Source organism: Apteryx mantelli, chromosome 1 (genome assembly GCF_036417845.1).
Source record: "Apteryx mantelli isolate bAptMan1 chromosome 1, bAptMan1.hap1, whole genome shotgun sequence".
Classification (NCBI taxonomy): Eukaryota; Metazoa; Chordata; class Aves; order Apterygiformes; family Apterygidae; genus Apteryx; species Apteryx mantelli.
The window spans coordinates 100,271,881-100,286,585 of NC_089978.1; the positions used below are offsets into that span (position 1 = coordinate 100,271,881).

The 14,705-nt window shown below is 38.9% G+C and overlaps 1 protein-coding gene across 7 annotated transcripts in view; it reads left to right on the plus strand.

Moving 5' to 3' along the window:
* PRDM15 (PR/SET domain 15) overlaps positions 1–8,502 on the plus strand; it is a 39,193-nt gene extending 30,691 nt beyond the window's left edge. For 6 of the 7 annotated variants that reach the window (XM_067298468.1, XM_067298461.1, XM_067298470.1 and 3 more), the window contains 9 exons: positions 680–843; positions 1,312–1,391; positions 1,980–2,099; positions 2,815–2,946; positions 3,417–3,500; positions 3,699–3,874; positions 5,107–5,187; positions 5,601–5,813; positions 6,326–8,502. In XM_067298468.1, the coding sequence (XP_067154569.1) occupies positions 680–843; positions 1,312–1,391; positions 1,980–2,099; positions 2,815–2,946; positions 3,417–3,500; positions 3,699–3,874; positions 5,107–5,187; positions 5,601–5,813; positions 6,326–6,799 (1,524 nt within the window). In that variant the 3' untranslated portion in view covers positions 6,800–8,502. The remainder of the gene's footprint in view (positions 1–679; positions 844–1,311; positions 1,392–1,979; positions 2,100–2,814; positions 2,947–3,416; positions 3,501–3,698; positions 3,875–5,106; positions 5,188–5,600; positions 5,814–6,325) is intronic. The other variant, XM_067298475.1, reaches the window with a different exon arrangement.
* Positions 8,503–14,705: the final 6,203 nt, after the last annotated feature.

The following is a 14,705-nucleotide window of genomic DNA, read 5'->3' on the forward strand; positions in this document are numbered from 1 at the left end:
GCTAGTTCCAAAATCAGAACAAAAGAACATGTCATCATCACATTTTGCCCTGATACGCAGGAGCATATATGCATATGTAGTGTTACTTAGTCCAGGTGGAGCAGCTGTCTATCACAGCTGTAGTGCTTCTAGGAGCTGAGCTGGAATAGCTGCCCTGCAACGTGCAGAAATACCAACTCTTTTGGAACTAGTCTGAAAGCTTAATTGCAGAACAGAAATACCCTTAGAGCCCAAAAGATATTCTCTCCATTTGTAGGGTCCCTGCTTTGACAGCTAAAGGAGGATAGATGTGGCTCTCTTCAAGGATGTTCCTCACTGCACATATAATTGGAGGTGTCTACCTGTGCAGTGTAAGAAGTACTTCTCTGTCCAAAAATGAGTGATCACCTTCTCCTTTTGCACTTCTGCCCTCTGTCAGCAGGGAGCCAGAGATAGCATCTCAAACTACAGTCCCCCAAGTGAGTTAACTGATGTCCGGTAGTGATGTGCTTGTGTGCTTATAATGGCCAAACAGGTACCAGGACTAAGTCTAGCTCTGGTAGTACTCTTTTTATGTAGTAATGCACAGGATGTTTCTGACTACTAGCTCTGACTCTAGATCCCAGTAATGTGTTACCAGATCTTTTTTTCTTACCAAGGACTTTTTTCCCCTTTCATTCACTATTGGTTCATTCCACAGTTAACTTTCGGCAGAGGGAAAGAGTATCTGAAGCACATAATGGACGTGCACAAGGAGAAAGGCTATGGCTGTAGCATTTGTAATCGACGTTTTGCCTTGAAGGCAACTTACCATGCTCACATGGTCATTCATCGGGAAAACCTACCTGATCCTAACGTGCAGAAGTAAGACGATATGTTTGACTGATAAGAAAACTACTTTTTGAAGTCACATTGGTTCTGCCATCTGATTTTGTTAGAGAATTGGGCTATACTAAACTGTCTAATGGGTGTCAAAATGTGTAATAAAAGCTTGAAACATATTACATATCACCTAACAATTCACTTAACATACATGATTAGTCAGAAGCCTCCCAGTTTGGTATTTGTAAAGTATAAATCTATATTTTTAGCAAAAGTTTTTTTTAAAAAAAAGAAAAAAACTATAATTTGAGGACTCAGCAATGCCAGGCTGCTCCAAGCTTGCGGTGAACTTACAGATTTCTTAAGGCTCATTTTTAGACTGCACTTATGTTTCAAGGAAATCTTTCTATTAATTCATATTAACAAATGAAATATAGTGACTGATAGAGCTGTCTGGAAACCACCTCTGTCTCAAGAAAAAAATATCAGCTTTGGTCTCTTTGGTTTCAGATACATCCATCCGTGTGAAATCTGTGGAAGGATATTTAACAGTATAGGGAATCTGGAAAGACATAAGCTTATACATACAGGTAAAAATGTTGTGTTTCTTTATTCATTATCAATATTAAAAAGAAACTTCTGCTTCCAGTGCCTTCCTTATTTTTTCAGGAAGAAATAAGTCATCTTTTACTGTAAGATGGTATAAGATAAATGCTATATTTATGATTTTAGGGTAGAGCAGTTTTCTAAAGTAGTATTAAGGAAGATATTTGGTGGAGGCACACAACCTAGATTGCTTGTTAGTATAATGCAGGATTCACCTGCTAAAAATCCTAATTCTGTATTCTGTTCTTCCTCAAATCCTTATCCATGCCACCTTAACATAGACTAAAAATTGCTATTGCAAAATCTTTTTTAACAGCTCTTTATTATTTTGTGCTATGCAGCATTTTTCTACCTGAGCCTTTATCTTTTTTCAGATCTCATACAAAAAAACAGCTTTTCTTCCTTTCCATTGTCTCCTAATTCAATTAGGGCTATAATATGTATGAAAGAGGTAGTTGACAATGCAGATGGACTGTTGCCTTGTGATTTACTAGAGTTTAGTCAGTTTTTAGGGGATGCATATTTTTCATTAGAACTCTTCGTTTATGCTGTCTTTTAAATTTATTTTTAAGGTGTAAAAAGTCATGCTTGTGAACAGTGTGGCAAATCATTTGCTAGAAAAGACATGTTAAAAGAACACATGCGAGTCCATGATAATATCAGAGAATACTTGTGTGCAGAATGTGGCAAAGGTATGTCTAATGCCTTGTTCTCCATTACTTGTGATACTGAATAGCAGGTGAATTTATGTGAAGTAAAACTAATTCTGTTCTTTGAATATTGAGAGAATCCTTGGAGTGCTATAAATACTGTATTTTTGAGTTTTAGAAACTATATTAATCAGGAGCCTTATGGGTATCTAAGCTACCCCAATTTTACACTCCTTAGTTCTATGCCCTTTAAGACAAATTTGATTTTAATAAAATTTGGCTCTGTTCTGCTAGATTGAGGAGTGCTTGCCTGACTGAATTCTACTGCATTTGCAGCACAAAAGTGAACACAAGTTAATTTTTTCATTCTAGGCTGTTTTCAGGCTTAACAAATAGAGTAAATTCCCTTTGACTTTTGATTTATTTACATTATAACTTGAACAAATCTGAACTGGTGTTGTACTGGAAGGCAGTAAGTCTGACATCTCTAGTGATGTTTTGTCTTTGCTTCTCCCTGCTGTTTTGCTTCCTCCTCAGTGGTTATTCAGATGTTTTCCAGAGCTTTTGCCTGGAATTAAAATCATAATGATAATGTGCACTGCTACCTACACTATTAAAACACGCAATTGTGGATACCTGACAGAGATGATCTTAGAGCTATTGCCTAACAATGTGATTGTGCTGAGTTCCTCTCTGAAGGTAGGGAAGTGGACTAATTGTCATAGAGTGCTTTTAGCTGTATCTTTCTGTCTCACAGGAATGAAGACAAAACATGCACTTCGGCACCACATGAAACTTCACAAGGGAATTAAAGAATATGAATGCAAGGAATGTCACCGAAAATTTGCACAGAAAGTGAATATGCTGAAGCATTACAAAAGACACACAGGTGAGGTCTCTAAAGATGTGCAAAAGTTGCACTAAATCAGCTAAATGGTTCCTGGAAAAACTCTTGAGTCAGAGAGTATGAGAAACACTATTAAAAAAATACTGCTTTTTAAAAAGGGGGGAAAGCAAAGACCACCTTGTATGCAATTAAAGAAATACTGTTTGGTTGTTTTCTTGTTTTGCTTTTTTAAGGGAGGTTGTTTTTGGTCTCGGATAGATCTAGAGTGTTGTTTTTCTTTTAAATTAGCCTTCAAGTTCTCATTTCCCAAAACAAAATTTCACTTTCCACATAAACTTCTGTTGGAATTCATGTTCTGTCTGATACAGTGGCATGGCTTAGATAAAAAAATAGCTGGTGAAGCTGGGCTTTTGCTACTTGTTTGGCTGGGTTTTTTTAGTAATGTGAAATTTATAATTGTCTCAGGTGCCTTAGACTATTATCACTCTGATGTAAATGTACTCTTCATACAGGAATCAAAGATTTCATGTGTGAGCTCTGTGGGAAAACATTCAGTGAGAGAAACACAATGGAGACTCATAAGCTGATTCATACAGGTAAGTCGTCTGAAAAACAGTGTCCAAAGACTAAAACTTAATTTTGTTCCTAGGCATGCTTTGGACTTGCTAGTCTTGAACTAGTGTTATATATCATGTAATACCAACATAAAAATGTTCCTCTCATTGAGATGCTGTCAATACGATACTCATCTTCAGGTGCTCTTGCTAACAGCTTTTCATTCCATCTGCCACCAGTAGGAAAACAGTGGACATGTTCAGTTTGTGATAAGAAGTATGTCACTGATTACATGCTCCAGAAGCACATCCAACTCACTCATGATAAGGTAGAAGCCCAGAGCTGCCAGCTGTGTGGGACAAAGGTTTCTACCAGAGCATCCATGAGTCGACATATGAGGCGTAAACATCCAGAGGTGAGTTAGTACAGCAGGTAGATTGTGAAGCTTTTTGGTTGTCTGAGTTTTTTAAGAAGCTCTGTGGCCTTCAGTGACATGAAAGGAATTACTATTTTTTTTCTTTTTTTTTCTCTTCTTTTGAGGCTAATTTTGGCCAAGGATAAACCATTCCCTGTTTAAATGGTGTCTGTTAAACATGCACTTAACTGAATAAGACCTTTTGTTGTGTTAAGTTTAGGTAGTAAACATTGTCTGTTCCTAAAAATGAAGTTGTCTGATTATGTAAATCCCCCACGCCTTTTTTTTTTTTTTTTTACCTAAATGGATGTTTTTTTCCTGTCTTGTCTTCAGCCATTAGTGAGCATAATTGATTTTTTTTTCCCATTGTATTATTTGGATTCAGAAATGATCTGAAAAAAGTGCTGAATAGGGAGGTGCTATCTGCATCTGCTGATGATACAAAATTACTCTGAGTATTAAAGGTGAATGCTGACTGTGAAGAATCTGAGCTAGAGGGATATTTGGTATGACCCCCTTGGGGTTGTTTCTGTGTTCTAAATTTCTTAATAGCTATTGTGTTTTCTCTCAGCATTTCTTGTTTAAGTTGGCTAAGGCTTGTCCTTTCCCTTCAAGGCTTTATTTTACAGCCAATTTGTCATCAGTATTGCTTTGCCTTGAACTATCTGCAGTTTTGATATGATGGCTGGGAAAGGAAGTCAACAAAAAGCTTTGTTTATTGATTTTTGCATTAAGAATGCAGCTAAATCCCTGCCATTTAGAGAGCAATTTGCTTCTGTTCTTTGGTAAGTGGAGGTGTATAGGTTTTATAGATTCTACTGTAAATAACTGAGTAGGACACAGTTGGCAGGTTATAAACAGAAATGCTAAAATAATAGGTTTTTGACAAATACATTGTTTTATGTAGAATTCTTCACTTCTCAGAGGGTTGTTTTCTGTCTAGAATATGAAAGTTGTCTTTTAGCATTGTCTTTAAACTTTGTTGCTGGTTTACAGTGGGAAAGGAAAATATTACATGCCAGATGTAGATTATTATTTAAAAAAAAAAAAAAGCAATGCCGTGGTTAAATTCATTATATTGATGATGTGTATAAAATCACAGAATCACAGAATGGTTGAGGTTAGACTACATCATTTTTGCTTTGTGATGGGACATCCTAGGGCAATGCTATACTGTTTGTCCGTGGTCTGCACTGCTGCAATTTACCTGGCTGATACCGGTTTGTTCTTAGGTTCTTTCAGTGAGGATTGATGATTTAGAGCAGCTGCCAGAAACTACCACCATTGATGCCTCCTCGATTGGGATTGTTCAGGTAAACTCACCACTACAGAATTCTGATGGGAACTAGGTGCCAGGCCCCCGGACCACTGGGGAGTGAGGGGGGCAATGTTACTTTCTTGTTAAGTATCATAATTGGGCATAGGCTGATTGGCAAGGAATGGGCATCTTACCTTAGAGAGTCAGCCCAGCCTAACCTGATGTATGCCATCTTTTAAACAGTATAAGCAGATGCAAATTGTTGATCTGTTTTGTTGTATAGCATAGGTGCTGATAAAGTGGAGGGAATTACAGGGTGAGTGCTTATTCCTTCAGATATGTTTTTTGCTGAAGTTTGTCTCTTCACTTGAGAATCAACAGTGAACTGACTTCAGTTGGTAGCATCTTTACTCAGAACTTCACTGAGCAAAATGACTTGATGTTTTCTTTTGAAATTTTTCCCTCCAGCCGGAATTAGCCTTGGAACAGGGAGAGTTACCAGAAGGTAAACAGCATATGAAAGCTCCTAAACGTGGCCAGAAACGAAAGCAAAAGCCTGGTGAGGAGGAGGAAGCTCAAGTGCCTGAGGACCCTGCCTTCAGTGAATACACAGAGAAGGAAGCTGAATTCACAGGAAATGTTGGAGATGAGACTAATTCAGCAGTACAGAGCATTCAGCAGGTGAGCTCCAGTAGAAGGGTGATGGGCAGAATGCATTGCTTAGAGGGATGATGCTTCTGTTTTCCTAATGGCAAACGCAAAAGAATGATCTGAGCATTGAAGGCTAGTGTGATAAGTCATGGCAATACAAAGGTAAATAGACACTTAAAAAGAAAAGAACAAGGAGTCAGTTCAGTCCCAATAAACTCCTTATACTTGTTTTTAGTTCCTTTGGTAAATAAAGAGATGGTAACACCAAATACCGGGCTAAAGCTGTGACTACAAGCGTGAAAGTTAATGTGGCTCATTGTTTCGAATGTTACACATGCCTCTCTCCTATTACCTTCTTAGTTTTATACTTGTAAGTTGTTACAGTCCAAGCTTTCTATGTTCCCCTCCATCTGCATGATTTCTTTCACTGGCAGTAGCAACATTTGAGCTCATTGGCATTCAGCTGATTTGTCTTGATGCCAGTTATTTGGTAGACAGCTGCAAGATACAAGGCTGAGGTTACCTTTCTGTTTTTTCCTCAGGTGGTCGTGACCCTCGGCGATCCAAATGTCACAGCCCCTTCCAGTTCTGTTGGGCTGACAAATATCACTGTTACCCCCATTACTACGGCAGCTGGAACCCAATTCACAAACCTGCAGCCAGTGGCTGTGGGCCATCTGACTGCACCTGAACGCCAGTTACAGCTGGACAACTCAATTCTCACCGTGACGTTTGACACCGTCAGTGGTTCTGCTATGCTGCACAACCGCCAAAATGACATTCAGATCCAGCCGCAGCCAGAGGCAGCCAATCCTCAGTCTGTGGCCCATTTTATAAATCTGACCACCTTGGTGAACTCCATTGCTCCTCTAGGGAATCAGATAACAGAACAGCATCCTCTGACCTGGAGGGCAGTGCCTCAAACTGATGTCTTGCAGCCCCAGGCTCAGCCAACGCAACAGCAGTCAGGACAGCAACAGGTTCAAACAGAGCAACAACAGATGTATAGCTACTAATTTATACTTGAAAATTTTTTGAAATGAACAGTACTTAGAGACAAAAACACACAAACATTTGGAAAATTTCTAATAGGATTGTTTGCTGGATACCAAACAGAGATGTGAAAATGTTTATACAATGAAATGTAAGCTAAAATTGGCATAGCACCCTGCAACACCCTAATCTTGAGATTCTCACAGTCTCTAGACATTGCACTGTCTTTAAAGAAAAAAAAAGAAAAAGGAAAAAAATCTCACCCTAAATTTAGCACCCCCTTGCACTGTGTATTTTGTGCAGTAAGATTGAGATATGACAGGAGCATCACAATACATCTTAACCAAAGCAGGGAAATCCTAAATAATATGGCAGTGGTGATTTACAAAACCCTTTTAGCCATGACATACCACTTCTTTCCAGTCTGGAAATTAAATATGGAGACCTTGTTCACAGTGAGCTGGAATGCACTCGTGGTCACCTTGTAGAGACTGAAATGTAAAGACACAAACGGGCAAAACAGTAATTGTCTTGGTTTTTTTCTTCTTTAGGTCTTGTATCTAACAACATTGGTAAAGTAGGTGGAGGTTGGGACTTGGGGATGGGGATGAGTGTGGTGTGGAAGAAAATGTACCCAATTTCACAAACTATCCATTTTAGTGATGGGAAAAACCCTGTACCCATAACACAGTGTTAGTACTACTTGAATCAGATAGCTGGTCTAATGCTAAAGCAACTTTAATGGTCTTCTAGTCAAGTTTGATTCAAAACAGTTATGAAGTGAAACCAGAATGTGATACAATTTTATGTAATTTTTCAAAACTGCTCTTTCGATATTGCTTTTAGCTAATAGGCCTGAAGAGCAATCAGTCCCTTTTGATCAAGTTCAGGATGTGAATTTTTATCAATTAGTCTTTCATTGTGTAATAAACATTTGAGAAAGCATTTTTATATATACATATATAGCCTTTGTATGTTACTGTGTGTTCCTGGTGAATATTTGTGTGAAGAACACTATTACCAATGTGATTCATTAATTTTTTCATCTCCATATTGCTCTTTCTTGCAGAAATAGTGTGTGGATTCTGCTCCTTCTATTTCTAAAATTCATAGCCACACACAGACTCTGTGAAATGCAAGTCAGAGAAAAGAATATCTGAGATGTATTCTGCCACATGGAGGCAGTATGCATTAGTGCATAATGGACAAGGTTTGCATGAATGTTGGGAATATAAATAATGGGTTTGGCGAAATACGTTAATGCTGATAGTAGACTTTCATTCCATTCTCCATGTATTGATGTGCAGTCTGGACTCTTGCATGTCAAGAAGACAATATCCTTCCCACAAAGAAAAAGCACCTGATATCAAAAAGGAGCAAACTAAAAAAATTTGCTGCCTGGAATTCTGAAAGGCAAATCTGCCCTACCAGCTATGGCTGAAGAGCAAATTCCTCTGAGGCAGCAAACAGAGCCACAGAACCAAGCTAAAGATTTTCTCTGAGGATGAAGCAGCTGCTGTGTTTGACAGTGAAGACAGAATGATGGTTGTGAAAATCTTTTCTGTGCCTTTCATATCAATGAAGATATTCTATTTATCAGCAGAAATATGATTAGGAATAAGTTCAGCTTTGAAAGTCTACGTTAACATGGTCTACTTGACCCCTAAAGGATGCCTTATAATCTCTAAAACAAATCCTTCTAAAGTATAAAAGTTTGGAAATTAAATGTTATGCTCCCATGGTTTTCTTGGTGCCACACTAGTGTCCAGAGGCCTACCATGTTAGGCTCTGTGTAAAGCCTAATTGCAACAGGACATGTACAGGAAAGGGGTTTCCAGTGACAGATTTTGTTTCAGAGGAGCAGAACTACTTTTCTGTAAATGTCAGCAAGTCCACAGAATGTCGGTATGGGAGGGACCTATATGTGAATGGGATAAGGACACATATCAGAAAGAGAAAACATCACTTACCAGTGTGGAAAAAGAAAGAACTCTCTTATTCCTCAACCCCTTCTGACTTTCCCAGATCCTTTTCACACATTAGCATGAAATCCTGTAATTTTTTTTTTTAACCTCCCTGTATCCTCAGAGATTTGTGCCCCTCTATCACATAGGTTATTTCACCATTGGCTCAGGCCAAGTGAGTTTCTCCTCGGCTATCATATCCACCACGTGCTTTCCCTTCAGGGCAAACCCACTGGTCAAGAGGAAGCTAGGTTTTATTTATGAAATACATTGCTTATGTACTTAAAACTTTTTTCACTGCACTCAGTGTCTAAATGGTAAAGGTGCACATTATCTTTTGTCAGGGTGATTTTGAAAAAAAAAAAGGAGAAAGGAAAGCAAATGAGGAGGTCCTAGATCAAGCTATTGTGGTGAATAAAAGATAGTTAACATCTAAAGAATATATATATATATTTATAGACATTCACACAGGGTTATAGTGCTGCATATAGACTTTCCAGAAGATCAGTTTCTTGTTTAAACACATATGTAAATGGTGATTAAAATCTAAGTTTTTTAAGTGGGGAGGAAGAGATTTTTTGCATTAACTGCAGAGTGAGTATATCTGCTCTACATTAATACAACTGATGATCTTAATACTGTTCATGATACATTGAATCAAGCTGAGTCATTTTAACATGTAATTGCATGACTAGTTGATAAGAATGCATATGCAGGTAATCACTCATCATAGAGACTGCTCCAACCATACAAAACCAAACATGTCATCCTCTGGTTCCCTGTACTCTTTTGGCCAACTAGCATCCCTCCAGCTCTTACTGGCCTGCATAATCCCATCTGGGCTAGTTAGTATCTCACCTTTCTGATAATGATTGATTACAACTGATTAAAACAAGAATGATCAGAAAATAAATGCTTGCATGTTGTGATCACATAAAAAAGAAATGTCTCTATTCAGTCGTTCGGTATCTTAAATTATATTCTGCTTCAGGAGGGAAAAACAATAATCATTGGAAAAGGCTTTCACTAGGCCATTTTGATAATGCTTGAGTCAAAAAAAAAAAACCAATAAAAGGTTCCTTTTAAAAATGATCTTGACTTTCCCTGCAACCATCGCTCTAGTATCTCATCCTCTCTCAGCCTGATATTACTATTACTACAGTTATTAACATCCCTAAGAGACAAAACTGTATCCTGATTGTGCTGCAGCATGCAAAATTTCAGAACAAATCATGTTTTTTGGAGAAGTTGGAAATGGATTTCTCTTCAGATAAACCTTACTTTGGATAACTAGTGAATGCCAGCCATGCTCCCAGCTAAGCCTTTTTCAGATGAATACCAAAGTTATATTGACGCTGTTTCAAACTGCACAACAAATAAAAATATGTAAGGGATGTGCAATCCAAATTTCCTTTGTCAGTTTGTTACTAGCCTTTTCAGCTATAGGATATGAAGATTACTGTTTTCAGCCATGTGTTTGGGATTTTGCATTACAACTGTTCAATAACAAATCGTGGCATTATTTTGATCCAAAGTAGTGATGTTGTGTAATGTTCCATGTATTGTCATTGTTTACTAAGACTATTATTTAATTGAATGCGGTCTTTGGCACATGGACTCTAAAGTAAAGGAGCAACAAGGTACAGAACCCTTTCTCTACTAGCGTTATTATTCTTTTCTAGTCCTGAATTACTGTATTAGAATTTTTTTTCTTTCGAGTTACACAGACTTGCTTTAAAAGCAATAAGTGTAATAGTTATAGGATTTTGTGCATCCCAAAATATACAGAAACATGGGATAGCATTCTAAAATATTTATTAAATAGGTTGTTGATGTACAATAACAGAAAGCAGAAGAGATTAAATCTTCCTTGGCTATGGTTGGTGGTGAGTTCTCTCAGGAAAACCTACTGTATCAAGTGCCATTACGCTCTCTAAAATTTAAACTTTTGAGATGCATCAGTACAGAAGCTATTTTTGCAGAAACTTGCCAATCAGTTTTCTATCTATCTAAACAACAAAGTTTCTGTACCTTTTTGTTGATCCAGAGATTGTTGAAGTTAACAGCTAGCTAATAGTTGAGTTTATTTCTAGGACTGAATTTTCTGTCAGTTTGTCAGGATATACTGGTGTTCTCTGCACATAAAGATGCCTGAATTTCTCATCCTGAAAACGAGGAATGGAAAAAATACTATACATCCAAAAGACAATCGTATAAAAACTACAGGTATTACCTGAAGTGTATAGGGCAAATGGCTTTGTTAGTATTGTTTTGTGAATTCTTGTTCAGAAATATTTCCTTGTAATTCAGTAATATTTCCTTGGTGCTATTTACAATAATAACGTCACTCCTTGTATTTACTTTTGGCCTTACATTTATTATGGATGTAGGCATAACTGACGGAAAATCGTTAATGCTCTATATTTTTTGTCATGACCTTTTATGGTGGTTGTCAGTGTGTTGGCCCAATCTGGTGCAAAGGGAGAAGGAAACACGCTGGAGGAAACATACTACTGATCCGCACCCTGGATTCACAGCAAAGCTCCAAGGATTTTGTGGACAGAGCCTGTACAGCCAAGTGACTTGCCTCTGTGAGATTAGTTACCAAGGTGTGTATTCATACAAGGGCTTTTGCTGTATGGCAAATCCAAAGTGTCATGTTGGCAAGTGGGAAAAAAAAAAAGCATTTCCATCCATGTTTGTCATCAATATGCCTGAGAGTTTCTTGAGTACTGAGATGCCACTATCACATTTGCACTGGATATGGCCAGAAGCTGTTACGTGTTTTTGATTCAAAATGTTGGAACTCTGTAAAGCCACATGTACTTCACCCTACAGTGTAACCATGGTTTGAAAATATGTTTCTTGCCCCAAACACTTTGAGAAAGCTGTTCTGGATTCCTTTTTCCCCCTTCTGAGTATAAAAGTGCTATTCTGCATGTACGCTACTCTCAGCTACAAAATGCACAATTCAGTTCAGGGACTTCAGCATACAGAGCACCTTAATACAGCCTGATGATGATTGACACTTTGGATCATTTTTCTAAAGAGTCCAAGCTCACTGTTGCTAAACTTAAATTCCTAACAGCTAAGGTGAAAGGGATAGAAAGTGTATCCTTTGGGTATGGCAGAAAAGTTAAGAACTGTCCAAGAGACTTCAGTCTACCTCCTAGAGTCAGGATTTCATCAACATTTGTAGTGTAATGCTACTGTCTTTCTATCTTATCTGTGAGCTGTTCTGAGCAGTTGCAGTGTCTGATTAATCACCAAAACTTTTGAAAAGCTGATTATTTCACAGTTGTAATGGCTGTAGAGCAGCTGATGTGAAAAGCAATTAAAAATACTGAGTTTTCAAGTTTATTCCATCTAAATCAAAGTCTTTCATTTCTAATGTCTTCCTTGCTGTTGGTTGAGTGCTTTCCTGTACTTTTTATTTGTGCCTAGATTTTGATTCTAAAAATAATTAAGGTGTTTGGTAATGGTAGCAAAATGTAAATCGCTACCAAAAAAAGTGCAGCAATGGCAAAATTAGGAGTTAAAATTAGCAGAATTAATTATGCTAATTTTCTACAGATTTCCACCCTTCTATCCACACAAGCCTAAGGTTTTTGCCATGACACTAGCACAAGGAGAGGAACAGCCCATGCTCTTGCTAGTTTGCAGCTACTTTTGTATGGATTGATGAGTGGGGTGTTGTTAATGAGACCAGATACCAGCTGAGTTCTGCCAGCCTTCCCACAAGCTTTGTCCTTATTTTAGTATCTCTTTCCTACACAGCTGGCTATTTTCACAGAACTTAAAAGAAACACAAGTATCTCTGAGACTCGTACATCTCACATTTAGTGAACTCTAGAAAGCAGATTCAAAACTGACAAGAAAGAGGGACCTGAGGGCTGAGAGGCAATAAAATAAACTGGAAATACAGCTAAAAAACAAAAAACAAAGCACAGAGAGAACACATGCTTAGCCTGCTGTGCAAAACTATATGGTAAGTTGTGGTGTTAACTAAATATTAATGATTATTATGTTCAGATGCTTTTTTTTTTTTTTCCTGGTAGAACCTATATTCTGCTACTTGTATAGGGGAAAGCGTCAGTGTGTGCTAGTTTACCAGAAATTAAATTCAAAGGTAAAACTTGCTTACTGTGTTATATGCAGCAACATGCAGAAACCAAAGCTTAAAATGCTGCTACGATAAGGGAATGAAGCAGATCCACATTTCATCACTTTTTGGAAAGGGCTAAAGCAAGCTTATGGGCAGCATTTTCTCAAGGGGTGAATGTCCTTTTCCACACACAGAATAGACTTTTGCGCACACGCTAGCTATGCAATTCTGACACTGGAGTGTCACTGAAGGCAGGGACTAGAAGAAAGGGGGGGCTTTTTGCAATCAAAACAAAAAGCAAAACAAAAAAAATCCAACCAGCTCATTCAAAGGAAAGGGTAAGCAAGTTCTAACCCTAGTTCCTTTCTGTGACAAAGAGGAGATAAGAATTGCTCTAAATCTGCTACCCAGGCTGTGCTGTGGGTTGTTTAAAAAAGAAATCAACTACATGTGTGAGCTCTTCTTCCCTTCTTTCCGCACCCATGCCTATGTGAGACCCTAGTCAGAGTTTTCAAAGGAATAAAATACCTATGTCCGATGTACAAGTAGCATTTGTGTCCAAGGGCTGTAGCTATCACACAGAATTCAGCATTAGTTTTCAAAGTAAATATGGGTTGGAGGTGTTTGGACAGAAGTGGGGTTTGGGAAGGGGGGAAAAGATTAGTTCTTTCTTGCCCTCCTGTGAAGTCCATTCTAAGGCAAACAAGATTTTTTGCTGAAAAGCTAGTGGAATCATTGACAAAGCACAGTTTATAAAGATGCAAAAGAGAAGAGCTTAGCTTGCATAATCAAAGAGAAAAAATGAGAAACTTTGTCCTGAAGGCAAATGCATCTACTTCTCATTCGCTCTCCTCCCTTTTCCACTACTTTTTTTTCCCATGAAATACATGCAAATCCCAACATGCAGTACATTTTCCTCCAGGCATAATATACTTGTGTGGTTATTTAAGTAAGAAGTGGTTTGAATAGATATAGGAGGTGTTCCCTTGGCAGAAAAGTCTTGGAGAAAAATGCTCTATTCACTGCTGTTGCTTTAAAGTAATCCAGTCACCCTTGAGAGCTCTGGTTAGTAAAGGAATAGCTGTTGTTCTAATTATACAGCGTACGCATTTCCTTCTGAATTAACTTTGTCTTCTCTCAGTACAGCCAATACTTCTGAGTCCACCCACTGAAAAAAGGCCTTCGACTCTTAAGTATGAGCATTTCAATCAAAATGAAGGGTGGTTTAAAGGGTAATTGAAGCAGAGCAAGAACTTGCTGGAATCAATTAATGCTTGCAAGAAATCACAAATTTTGGTTGCACGGGACACATACAAAATTGTCAGAGCCTACAAAAGCAGTCGCTGAATACCTGTGTGGTCTCCTAGACTTGGCTACAAAAAGCCTTCCGTCCCGCAGTTGCATACATTGCCAGTTAACACACTTTCACCTTCGCCGGCGCTTGCGTTTGGTGTGAAGGATATTGAAATGTGTGCTCTTTATGAGGAAACCAAGACGAACAGCGCTACAAACAGCAGTCTGCCGCCATCAGGGGTGGTCGGTGGCGAGGGGGAACCGCTCGGTGAAGCCGGTCAGCGGTCACGCGAAGACATTTTAACCGCCCAGAGGACACGGCTCTCGCGCGGGCTCACGCCTACATCCCCCCGCCGCCGCCGCTGGGGCCGTTAGTGCGGGGCGCGGGGAGCGGCTTTGGCCGGTGAGTTAGCGCCCTGCCTGCCCCGAGCTGCAAGCGGCTGCGGTGGGGGGAGCCAGCGGAGACGCGGCCGTTAGGCGCTGAGGCAGGGCCCTGAGACGGGGGGAAGGGGCTGTTAGCCGCTGAGGGAGGGCATGGGGGGGGGGGGGGCTGTTAGCTGCTGAAGG